General features: G+C 42.4%; 1 protein-coding gene across 1 annotated transcript; it reads left to right on the top strand.

Moving 5' to 3' along the window:
• The first annotated feature begins 1,335 nt into the window (after window positions 1–1,335).
• On the top strand, window positions 1,336–11,327 carry armc8 (armadillo repeat containing 8). The gene is made up of 20 exons (XM_034694080.1): window positions 1,336–1,364; window positions 1,542–1,684; window positions 1,795–1,892; window positions 2,481–2,573; window positions 2,676–2,756; window positions 2,846–2,921; window positions 3,005–3,095; window positions 3,176–3,236; window positions 4,156–4,356; window positions 5,081–5,176; window positions 5,277–5,359; window positions 6,842–6,923; window positions 7,011–7,097; window positions 7,211–7,303; window positions 7,876–8,025; window positions 8,505–8,600; window positions 8,730–8,825; window positions 8,918–8,990; window positions 9,811–9,904; window positions 9,977–11,327. Exons 1-20 carry the CDS (start codon window positions 1,336–1,338, stop codon window positions 10,008–10,010), a joined length of 1,857 nt encoding a protein of 618 aa, XP_034549971.1. The 3' UTR covers window positions 10,011–11,327.
• The last annotated feature ends 1,464 nt before the right edge of the window (window positions 11,328–12,791 follow it).

Genomic DNA, 12,791 nt, shown 5'->3' with positions numbered 1-12,791 from the left:
GATGTTTCTTTAGCTGATGTGCACCTCCTTAAGCTTTACTGCTTCAACACAACTCAGACTGTAAGCCCTGTGATTGGTCCGCCGAGTTGCATCATACCAAACGTGCACAACAAATCTCAGCAGCCATACTTTCCATCTCCTCCTTCCTTCTTTGTAATAACTCCAGTTTGATTAACTGCTGCTCAGCGTTCACCCGCTCCAGCTCTCCATAGTTTCACAAACAATCAGAGAATTCAGCATAACTGGAAACAGGCATAGAAATCACACTGCCAGGCAGCATTCAGGCGGACTACTGCAGAGCCATGCTGACACTCCAACGCAGGAGTGTGTAGTCGAGCTCACGGCGGCGTAGGACTAGGGATGCAAAGGGGTGGAACATTTCTGGTGAATTTCCATGGGAAGTTAAGCTGGGGGATTCTGGAAATATTCCAAATTGAAAACTTTCCAATTATGGGAATTGAGGGTAATTTATTGGAAAGGTATTATATCCAAGCATACATCTTTGTTTTGTTGTAAGCAGACATCCATTAAATCAGATTTATTTGTAAGTAGAACTTTATCAAGTGTTAAATATTTTATAGAACAATCAATTCTTTCATTGAAGAACAAAAACATGAATGTTGAGTTAAATGTTACTCATCCCCTGACCCAACCCATTCAACAGTTAACAAAAATGCAATCCCAACAAAGTCCCATTCAAAATGTTAAATAAAAAAGCATCTTCCCTCAAGCTTCTCAAGCCTAGCCTCTGCATTTTCAGCCAATGGGCTCTTCCTGAGTCTCATCAACACCCTCCATGTCCACTTCCTCAACATCCACCTCTGACTCTTCCTCTTCAGTGTCACTGTCCAGCTTTGTTGAGGATGTCTCTGTGTCAGGCTGTCAGTGCATGTAGGGGGGATTGGTCTCAATAGCAATAGAATAGCATAGATATTCAACTGTACTTGCATGAAATCTGGTTGTTTTAGTCAGGATTAAGCTCAAATATATTTACCCAAACTATATTTAAGAGCCAACCTTCAATTTAGTCAATTCCTGGTATATTCCCATGGAAAGTTTCCAACTTTGAAAATTTCCTGGAATTTTGCAACCCTACGTAGGACACCAGCTGAAGGCTCTGGGTTGAAGTCTGGAATATCTGGACTCCGGCTTCTCTTGTTGTTCAAACTTCCAGCAAAGATGAGGTTTTAAGAGAGAAAACAGAATCTGAAAATCTGAGTACAGAGGACTTCATGGACACGGAAACATGTTACATCCCTTTGTCCGCCTGGAAATGTTTCCCGCCTGAGGATACTTTGGAAAAAATGCAGTCGAGCTGAGACTGCATCTTGGTACATGTCGGCCCTGAGGGAGAGGCTTTGCATGTAGAAGAATGCAAGTTGAGCATGCTCTGAAGAATACACTGCTTCATGTATCATCAACACTGATTAGACACATTTGAAACTAATGAAAATGTCTTAAAGTTGAACTTTCTGACTCTTCACCCTGAACTTAACCCTTTAGGATGACTGATTCTCTTTAACAGTGTTTCTTTGTGTCAGGTTACTGTACCTGCTCCAGCAGAGCTCGTCCAGTCTGGAGCTGCGAACAGAGTGTGCTGTGGTGCTGGGCAGCCTGGCCATGGGCACGGAAAACAACATTAAGTCCCTGGTGGACTGTCACATCATCCCTGCCCTTCTTCAAGGTCGGAGGCACACACACAAACACACCACCACACATTAATGCATGCAAACAGGCCCAGCAGAGGAAGCTGTGGCAGAGAAGTTCATAACAACCTGTGCTTCGTCCCTGCAGGTCTCCTGTGTCCAGATCTGGTCTTCATTGAAGCTTGTCTTCGATGCCTCAGAACGGTCTTCATCAGCCCGGTCACCCCTGTGCAGCTGCTTTATACTGTAGGTTATGTGCTGCATGTTTGACCTGATAAATATAAACATGAAGACTTTAGAAATAACCTCTGAGAAGCATTTCTGCAGTTCGTCACTTATGCTGTTTTTATTTCAATGCAACTTAATGAAATCACGTCACATGCTTTAATCTGCACATGAGGCTTTAATGCACAAAACAACATAGTTTAAGCTACATTTAAAACCTTGCATGCAAAAATACTTCAGCTCATTTGTTGGCAGAACTATGGAGGACTCTGTGCAGAGTATAGAAACCATCCCAGAAAAGTTTGCATCCAGTTGGTGCTGAAAACAAACCACTAGCCACAGTGCAGAAGAGCTGCTGCGAGTCATTCTGCATGATAATCGTCAGACTTTTGCACTCTGTGAAACCACAACAATGAGCTGAAAGGGACAGAAAAGTCAAAAGAGACACTTGTTGAGTTCACAAAACTGCACAGTTTACAGACAGTCTCTCAGATTTGGATGCACGAAGATTAAGCTAACGTTCAAGTGATTATGGAAAATGAAGAAATGCACAATTCAGACATCAAATACAAAGGACGGGCTCATCACACTCTGTGTTACTCCCCTCAGGACCCCACTGTGATCCCCCACCTCATGTCTCTACTAAGTCGCTCACAGAGAACCCAGGAGTACATCACGCAAATCTTCTCCCACTGTTGTAAGGTATTTGTTGTGTTGTCGGTGCTCACATGCAATGGAGTCCTTCTTTCTTTCTCGGAGCCGCTCATCAATCCGGTCCCTAATTGGGTGTTTTGTTTTCTTTAGACCCCCGAGCACCAGATGGTTCTTTTCAACCACGGTGCCATCCAAAACATCGCTCCTCTACTTATCTCTCCCTCTTATAAGGTAAATACCACCTCCATCTATTCGCCCAGTTAGACGAGGCGCTCTGTTTCTGTCTCTTATAACCGCCCGGTCTCTCTCTGTGTCTGCAGGTCCGGATGCAGGCATTAAAGTGTTTCTCAGTCCTGGCCTATGAGAACTCTCAGGTCTCCATGACACTGGTGAATGGTGAGGACATATTCCTCTCCTCTGTTTGATTCTCTCTCCGTCTCTCTCTCTCTCTTGCTGACCTCTCTGTGTTTTCGTCACAGTGCTGGTGGATGGCGAGCTGCTCTCTCAGGTATTTGTCAGAATGATGCAAAGGGATCAACCCATCGACATGCAGCTAACAGCAGCCAAATGGTAAGTGACTTCAAACTGCTGTGATTAATACTCCATGCAGATTCTCCTCAGACCCTCACCTCTCCTCTTTTCTGTCGCAGTCTAACATACATGTGTCGAGCGGGAGCCATCAGGACCGATGACAGCTGCATAGTACTAAAGGTCAGGATCCTTTTTAAAATGTGTGCATCAATCAATCCAAACAGAGCAGGTCTAGACCGTACTCTATGTTCTATTATTAACAAAGACCCAACATCAAGACCGGATCAGATCCAGTCCCATCTTCCAGACAGGACTCAGTCTGATCTCATCTTAATCCACCATGAGCAGAGCACTTTGCAGCATTTAGCAAGTTACAGTGGCAAGGACAAACTTCCTTTAACAGGCAGAAACCTCCAGCAGGACCAGACTCATGTTAGACACACATCTGGAACCTACGAGACAAGGGAGCTCAGGGACTCCAGAAAGGTCTAAGAAAAGAGAAAAGAGAGGGAGACCAGAAGAAAGAAAAAGAGGAGACGGAATGACAGAAGGAAAAGACGGGATGAGAAAAAGACCTAAAGGATGAAGAAACATGGAAAGAACAAAGAGAGAAAGAAGGAAGGAATGAAAGAAAAAAAGAAAGACAGCAAGAAAGAAAAGTAAGAAGGAAGGAATGAACGGAAAGAAAGAAGAACAGAAAAGAAAGGATGAATAACAGACCCAAAAAAGGAATCTATGGCAGAGATCCAGAGGAACCTACGAGACAAGGGAGCTCAGGGACTCCAGAAAGGTCTATGGTTAGTAACTTTAATGGGACAGGAAGAGTTAAAGTGAGAGACAGGCAGAGAGAGGAGAGAGAGGGAAAGACAGGATCCCAGTGTGTCAGTCTAAGCCTATAGCAGCATAACTAAGACCTGGTCCAAGCCTGATCCAGCTCTAACTATAAGCTTTATCAAAAAGGAAAGTTTGAAGCCTACTCTTAAAAGTAGAGAGGGTGTCTGTCTCCCAGATGATTCCAAAGGAGAGGTTGCCTGATAACTGGAGGCTCTACCTCCCATACTATTTTTTTTTTTTCATGACTTCTTGTTTTTTCGTTTAGACCTTGCCGTGCCTCGTGCGGATGTGCAGTAAAGAGCACCTGCTGGAGGAGAGGGTGGAGGGTGCAGAGACGCTCGCCTACCTGATGGAGCCCGACGTGGAGCTGCAGAGGATCGCGAGCACCACGGATCACCTGGTGGCCATGCTGGCCGACTACTTCAAATACCCGAGCTCTGTGTCGGCCATCACTGACATCAAGAGGGTAAGTCAGAGGGTCTGAGGCGACATGTTTGTCAGACTAATGCCTCGACAGGACAACAAACTTGACTCCATGTGATACCTACACATGCATCCCATTCCTGATGCTCCTTGCAGCTCAGACCAGGATCAGACCAGGGCAAAATCCAAAGTGAATGACATGCATTAAAGCCGCTTCGGTTATCGCAGTGTGGACGACCCAGACTCTGATGCTGAAATTTTAATATCAACCTGATCATGAAGTCAAAGAATCTGTGCAGAGACAGTCTTGGCTTTGTGTAGGGAAGTTTCATGCCCCCCAAAAAAGCCCAAATGTCAGCCTCATTGTGGGGCAGGATTGAAATGTCAAGTCTCATCCTCCGGGGAGTTTGAATGTTTGAACAAAGTGTTGAATAGTTGTTGAGAGATTTCAGTCTGAACCGAATTGATGGACCGACAAACATTTAAATCCCAAGAGCAAAGACTGGAGCCCTGCTTCTAAATAATAAACAAGTCATGTTGTTAATGAACCAATCAGGAGCTTTTATTTATAAGAATTGAAGGCGTCCAGACAGCATGCAGACATTGTTGTTATGCTTTTTAATGAGCTCTGATGGAGTTACCCTTCACGTTTGTGGATGTAGTCATTAGCTGCTTTTGTCTTCTGCCGATAAGACTTATAAACATTGCAGTTCTCCCTTGTTGGAATCACACTGGAGGTAACTTCCTGCCTCCTCTCTCCTCTGCAGCTGGATCACGACCTGAAACACGCACACGAGCTGAGACAAGCTGCTTTCAAACTTTACGCCTCGCTGGGCTCCAACGACGAGGACATCCGAAAAAAGGTGACCTTTTCTTCCTCTGTATGTTTGTTTGCATTTATAATCCTTCACACGCTTCTTTATATTCTGATCCATCCTCCTGCTTTGTTTTTCCCTCCATCAGATCACAGAAACAGAAAACATGATGGACAGGATAGTCAGCGGCCTATCAGAGTCCAGCATCAAAGTCCGTTTGGCAGCTGTCAGGTAGGAGAGTCTCTATGAGCATTTCTGTAACATCTGACTCTGATATATTTTAAATAATGGGATGTAATTCTGCTCCTGAAACTACAGACACAAAATTATATTTTTAAGACTTGGGAATTGGTTTGAGTAGTATCGACCAATCAGGTGTCTGCAGGAAAAAACAGTCTGTATGGAGAGCAACAGCTGGTGTTCTAGAATTCTGACATCAAAGACAGAATTTTGGAATTCTGACATCAAAGACAGAATTCTAGAATTCTGACATCAAAGACAGAATTCTAGAATTCTGACATCAAAGACAGAATTCTAGAATTCTGACATCAAAGACAGAATTCTAGAATTCTGACATCAAAGACAGAATTTTGGAATTCTGACATCTAAGACAGAATTCTAGAATTCTGACATCAAAGACAGAATTCTGGAATTCTGACATCAAAGACAGAATTCTAGAATTCTGACATCAAAGACAGAATTTTGGAATTCTGACATCAAAGACAGAATTCTAGAATTCTGACATCAAAGACAGAATTCTAGAATTCTGACATCAAAGACAGAATTTTGGAATTCTGACATCAAAGACAGAATTTTGGAATTCTGACATCAATGCAACCACTGGTTGCCTGTGCATTTTAGAGTCCATTTTAAGATTATTTTATTTGTTTTTAAATCTTTAAATGGTCTCGCCCCGCCCTACCTCTCTGAGCTGATCCATCTCTATGCCCCTGCTCGGTGCCTCAGGTCAGCTGATCAGCTGCTCCTGGAGGTACCGAGGTCCAAGCGGAAGCTCAGGGGGGATAGGGCTTTTTCTGTCGCTGCTCCCAAACTGTGGAACGATCTTCCTTTAGCCGTCAGACAAGCCCCCTCACTGTCCACTTTTAAAAGTCGTCTTAAAACCCATTTTTATTCCCTGGCTTTCGACTCAGCATGAGACCCTGCTCTTGTTTCAGTGCCTTTTTATTTTTATTTTTTAACTTTATTTTATCTTATTGTTCTTATTGATTTTATGATTTTATTGTTTGTTTTTATCCATTATGTTTCTGTACAGCACTTTGTGTCCGACTGCTGTTGTTCTTAAAGTGCTTTATAAATAAAGTTGAGTTGAGTTGAGTTGAAAGACAGAATTCTAGAATTTTGACTTAAAAGACAGAATTCTAGAATTCTGACATCAAAGACAGAATTCTAGAATTCTGACATCAAAGACAGAATTCTAGAATTTTGACTTCAAAGACAGAATTCTGAGAAAAAGCAGTAAAAAACACTTGAGGAAACTTTTCATTCATGCCACTGTGTGACTAAAGCTCGTATCTCTCTTCATTTTTCCAAGTTGATCTTATATTCTGAACTTTTATTTTACATTTATTTAACACTTATTTTAGGTACATTGTATGACCTTACATGTTGTCTTTAGGTGTGCTTTATAAATGAGCTGTGCGATGTTTTCTACCCTTCATATTTTTGAGTCATTCCTTGTTTTTTTTTCTGCAGGTGTCTCCACAGTCTTTCCCGGTCGGTGCAGCAGCTGAGGACTTCCTTCCATGACCATGCGGTGTGGAAACCTCTCATGAAGGTGTGTGTTAGGCTGAATGAAGTCTTAGATAAAGATAATATATTTATTCACACACATTGTTTACCAGTGATCTTTTGTGTTGTGTAGCTGCTTCAGAACGCTCCAGATGAAGTCCTGGTCATGGCTTCTTCCACACTATGCAATCTACTGCTGGAGTTCTCCCCCAGCAAAGAGGTACACACAGACACAGACACACACACACACAAATACACACACACATGCTGATAGAAGAAAGAGAAGTGAGTCCTTTACTTTAATATAAGGAACATTTTCCCATGTCTCTGCAGCCCATCCTGGAGTCTGGGGTGATCGAGTTACTATGCAGTCTGACCCAGAGTGACAGTCCAGCTCTGAGGGTCAACGGGATCTGGGCCTTGATGGTAAGATGATTATTCTTTCATATTTTATTTTACTGTCCGGCTTCTTTGAATCTTATCTATGTGGGTATGGAGAGCAAAAGCAGGAGGAACACAATCCAGCGTAATGACATCCCGGCTCCTGTTCTAGATCAAACATTTACACTGAGACACTAATCTGTCTTTAGTGACGCAGCATCAAGCAATCAGTGTTTAGATTTCCTGACTTCCCTGAACGCAGCATCAGAAATGATGGATCCCACCTCCATTCAACAAACAAACATTGTAGACGTAGTTTTCTTCTCCTCTTGAGGACAGACCTGACAAAGCTTGACTTTGGACTTTTGACTAATCTGCATCATGATGTTGTTATTTCAGCAAACTGAAGACCCGTTAATTACAAGAACATCACAAGAACATCAGTTTCTGTTTCAGGTTCATACCACTGAAGGAAGCCAGAGGGAAGCCTCTGTGGAACTGTTTACAGTGAAACTGAGACTCACAGACTTATCTGGAGGGACAGATGTCTGAAGTGGCACTCACTAAGACTTTAATGAAACATGTCTGTGTTGTCTCCTGTGTGTGTCTTTGTTCAGAACATGGCGTTCCAGGCCGATCAGAAGGTGAAGGTGGAGATAGTTCGGTGTTTGGGTACAGAGCAGTTATTCCGCCTGCTGTCGGACCCCGACACCAACGTGCTGATGAAGACGCTCGGTTTGCTGAGGAATCTGCTGTCAACACGCCCAGTGAGAGAAACACACACACACAGACATGACTAGAGACATAAAGCTTGATCCCTAACCCTCAATATTTTTAACATAAAACAGAAGGTGGTGTGCATTTATGTCTGGTCTTAGCTGAGACTCTAAAGGATCTCTGTGCTGTTATTTCAAAGTAAAATAGCAGCATGATGTTGCTGAACATGTTTAGCTCTTCCCAAATCCACTTCATGGAAAACATTTTAGTCTGAAAGCACCTGCAGAGGTAAAGTAGCGCCCCTTCTAGGTCTGTAAATAGACCGTAATGGTTTTCAGGTGCAGTCAGGTGTCCCGAGGGGGCTTTAATGGCATGTTGCAGAGAAGTTGTAGCAGCGACCTTGAGCGCTCCACACTCCCTGACCCTCTCTGTGGATCTGAACTCCTCTGTGTGTGCTGAATTAGCATAAATCCTGCAGATATCTTAAATCCAGGGTGCATACTGATTCTATCCTCTCGTGTGTCGCCAGCACATCGACCAGATCATGAGCTCTCACGGGAAGCAGATCATGCAGGCAGTGACCCTCATCCTGGAGGCAGAGCACAGTATAGAGGTCAAAGAGCAGGTGAGAGCCCGGTGATGGTTTCATGCAGGATTCATCATGTGCAGTTTGACATTCTGCAGATATGATCACAGAGTCTCTGAGGTCTGTCCTCTGCAAAATGACAATAACGTGTTCTCTCTTCCTCGTCAGACTCTGTGCATACTCGCCAACATCGCTGACGGCAACACAGCAAAGGAACTCATCATGACCAACGACGACATGCTCCAGAAAATCAAATACTACATGGTACGTTTTTTTTCTCTGAGTCATCTCTACATAAAACTGATCACGAGTTCTCATGTGAAGCTTGTAATTCTTCTGACTTCCTGTTCCTGCAGGGGCACTCGAATGTGAAACTGCAGCTCGCCGCCACCTTCTGCATCTCTAACCTTATCTGGAATGAGGAAGATGGTAAGTGACGCGACACACGGAGTGAAGGAGAGAAGAAGAAGAAAGGGGGGGCAGGTTCAGAGGGTCCTCGATGTTATCGAGAGACACGGCCGTCCTCGTGTGCAGGGGTGTGCATTACCTGCAGGAATCAAGGTGGTCACGTTAGCTTGGTTAGCATTATGATAGAATGCTAACAAGACCTTTTATTCTTATATTATACGAGGTGGTGTGACAATAGACCAATCAATCAATGTTTAAGAAGTTATCAAGCATAAACAAATACAACAAATAAATAAATAAATAAAAATTGATAAGTAAATAAAATAAATGAAAATAAATAAATAAATACATAAAAATTGAAAAAGTAAATAAAATAAATAAATGAAAATGAATAAATAAATAAAAATAAATAAAAATTGATAAGTAGATAAGATAAATAAATAAAATAAATACATGAAAATAAATAAATAAAAATAAATAATTTAAAAATGATAAGTAAATAAAGTAAATAAATAAACAAATAAAAATGGATTAGTCAATAAAAGCATTAAAAGGACAATAAAAGGTTTTCAGAATAAGAGGACGACATCACATTGGGAAAAAGTGAAAAGGATAAATTAGGAACATGAAAAAATAATAATTTATACAATAAATAATCAAATACAATTTAAAATAATTAATTAGTTGGATAATATCTAATAATAATAATAATACAATAGAAGTCAAAGCGGTTTAAAGGATGAAGTCACATAAAGTCTGTGAAAATGTGTTTTCAGAAGAGATTTAAAAGATGTCACAGATGGATGAATATCTTCTCCTCACCTCTGTCGTGTGTCTTCAGGTTCTCAGGAGCGCCAGGACAAGCTGAGAGAGATGGGCTTTGTGGACATCCTGCACAAACTCACCCAGGCCTCAGACCCAAACCTCAGTGACAGGTGAGTCTCATGAACCATCAGATGTTGTTAAGTGTCTGAACACGGCGGACTCACTGTGTTTGTCTCTCTCAGGGCGAAGACGGCGATGCAGCAGTACTTAGCGTGACTACGGAGGACGCCGATCCCGTACTGCCAGCCTCACTAACAGTCGTGGGGAGGACGCCTGCTGTCGGTCCTTTTGTTTCTGGTTTTGTTGCACAAAGACACCTTTTTTCTTTCTTTGGACTCGTGGCTGTCCTCCCTTCACCTCCCTCCCACCTCCAACTACCACCTCAACAGTTTTGCTCACTCCAGACCTCCGTCTTGGAGACTCTGAGACCGTGGTTGTTTGGAAATCAACGGTTAGGAGTTCGGAGGGGTCTGCTTATTTTTCTTTTCAACAATGAAGTGAATTTTTTCCTTTGGGACTTTGTGATTTTCTGTTTTTTTGTTTCTTTATTTTTTGGCGTGCAGCAGCTTGAAAAACCAGCACCGCTGTCTCGATGCTTTTGGACTCGTGACGGAGGAGGTTCTGGTCTCAGAGATGAGGAGGTTTGACTCATGAGCAGGGCTGTTGGACAGTTCCCAGTTTTATTTTTTTAATTCTTAATTAATATTACTATTAATATTTCCTTAAGGCATCACAAGCAAGGACACATTTGGAGAAAAAACACAGACTGCCTATTTTGAAATTTTGGGTGTTTTTTTGTGGATACATACCTCGTAAATATATAAATATATATAAATATAAACATAAATATATATTTTTGGATTCTTATTTTTCCCCTGAACCTCTGTTTGTTCCACTCACCGTCTCTGAGCCGTGTGTCTCTGCACCGCCGGAGGAATCCGCTGCTGCAGCCTGCAGGACTCACGGTCTGTGGACGTGAACATAGGATAAGAAATGTAACTCCCTGTTTCAGTTTCGGTTCTCCTCACTGTTGTGGTTCTGCGTGCACTGGAGCCTTCACTTCACTCCTGTCCGACATCCTTATAATCCCAATGGGAAATGTAGTTCCAGAGTGCTGACTCTGACCTGCCCGGTTACTAATTAACAGGCATGAGTACACAGAACACCACAGATAAGAGGATGCATGTGTTCTCACACCTCATTTGAATCATGTCTGCTGCTGTTCCTGCACTCTCTGCAGCCCCCCTCCATCTTTTTTTTTAAAGGGATGATGAAAGCTTCTGTTTCCATCCTCGAGCATGTACAGAGTAACTGTAGGGAAATAAAGAACTATGTGAGACCGGATCCTGGAGGACGAGGTGCTGAGTGCATCCACAGCAGCAGAGTCCAGCACTATGTTTTGATCCATCCCTCTAATATTTTCTTCTCTCATCAGGATATTTCTAGAGTGTTGTTCCCTGACATTTCACACCTTACTGAATCTCTGATAGAATGAATGTTACCATTGAAAATATATGCAGACCTGAAGAAGGATGTCTTCTGTGTTGCGTCTTATTTCCTAGTCTCATGTTGAGAGAGGTTTTTGTGCATCACCTTCAAATCCCCGACCGGGTACAAGATCCAGGTTTTGTTGAGTCCTCTGGCTCTCTAATGAGAGGATGCTTCTGAATCTGTTGAGTTTAAAAAATGACTGCTGGAGAAGAACATTGATTTCTTTATTAATGTCATCAATCGTTCGTAAATGTTGCTTCTTTATATGTTTTTTGCACAGCTGAAAATTATACATGCATCATTTTTAGCTACTTGTATTTGCAGATGAAGTTGCAACATGCGTTTAAAATTTAGTTCAAAAGCCCCTGCTAGGGGGGTAGTACTTTTCAAAGGTCCCGGGACTTTCAGGGGGCGGGGCCTGCAATGCTGAACGTTTTCTGATTGGTAGATTAACCTCAGTGTTTTTATTCCTCCCTCCGTCCACAATAACATCACACACATCTGTGATTCTCTTGATTTCTCTTTCTTTCATTAGTTTTTATTTGTTCTATCTTGTTTGTATGTGTGTGTACTTTTCAAAAGAAGAAGCTGTGATTCTCTTGATTTAGCAGCTTGTAACAGTAGTCTTCTCTCAGCCCACCGTGAATGCGTCTCTCCTCCCGGTGTTCCACTTTTAAAAGTGACCCTGTAAACTGGAGACCTTCAGCTGAACGTGTCAGTGTTTGTGGAGTTTACACAGCTGTTGAAACACAGAGGGAGTTCCTGGGAATGCAAACTAGTTTAGTTTTTATTAAGATTTCAAAATATCCTCATCAGATATTTAATGATGGTCTAAAGACGTTTATGAGGGATGCATCCGGCTGAGAGTCTCCAGTTAACAGGGTCGCTCTTTAAACCAAGACACCGGGCGATCTCTGCGATCACGGCTTTTTGAGTTCAAAAGGATTTTAAAGCCGTGTTGAAACGTCTTTGCTACTCGCGCTTATCTCCTCTCACGTGTTGATTCAGTGAATCCATCTGTGATGAAATATAGCACCATCTAAAACAGACCAGCTGAGTCTCTTCATGCTAACAGGCTAACTGTTGTGTTGCTCATAATGATACCTGCCTGTCCGTCTGCTTCTATGGTGTCATCTGTGATGAATGGCATTCCTCTTTGTGTTACTGCCCTCTACTGGTCTGGTGGTGTAGTGCAGTTACTTTTTATTTCCTCAATACATCACTAGCCTGATTTACACAATCTACCCGGGGCTTCAGCCCGTGGTCCAAACGCAGACAACAATGGGGGACCAGGAACCTTTTAGTTCAGGGGATAGTAGTTCTGGGGGCTAAAAGACCCCGGAACTCTTGGTCCAAATGCATCCTAAGGACATTAAAGCCTTAACCGTATCACTGTGGTTTGACACCTCCTCCCTTGCAGTGGTTAATCTTTCTGTTTGACTCAGTAATAAAAATAAGAATTTGTATTTTGAGTAGAAATATCTTCTATCCCAAAGCAATTCTCAT

Source organism: Notolabrus celidotus, chromosome 10 (assembly GCF_009762535.1).
Source record: "Notolabrus celidotus isolate fNotCel1 chromosome 10, fNotCel1.pri, whole genome shotgun sequence".
Classification (NCBI taxonomy): Eukaryota; Metazoa; Chordata; class Actinopteri; order Labriformes; family Labridae; genus Notolabrus; species Notolabrus celidotus.
Note: the sequence above shows the minus strand (reverse complement) of the source record. Positions and strands in the feature narration are given on the sequence as shown.

Coding starts and splice junctions, on each gene's coding strand:
- armc8 (XM_034694080.1), top strand. CDS start 1,336: ATGTCGGCCCTGAGGGAGAGGCTTTGCAT. Junction 1,365..1,541: donor CTGAGGGAGAGGCTTTGCAT/GTAGAAGAATGC, acceptor TCTTTGTGTCAG/GTTACTGTACCTGCTCCAGC. Junction 1,685..1,794: donor CATCCCTGCCCTTCTTCAAG/GTCGGAGGCACA, acceptor TCGTCCCTGCAG/GTCTCCTGTGTCCAGATCTG.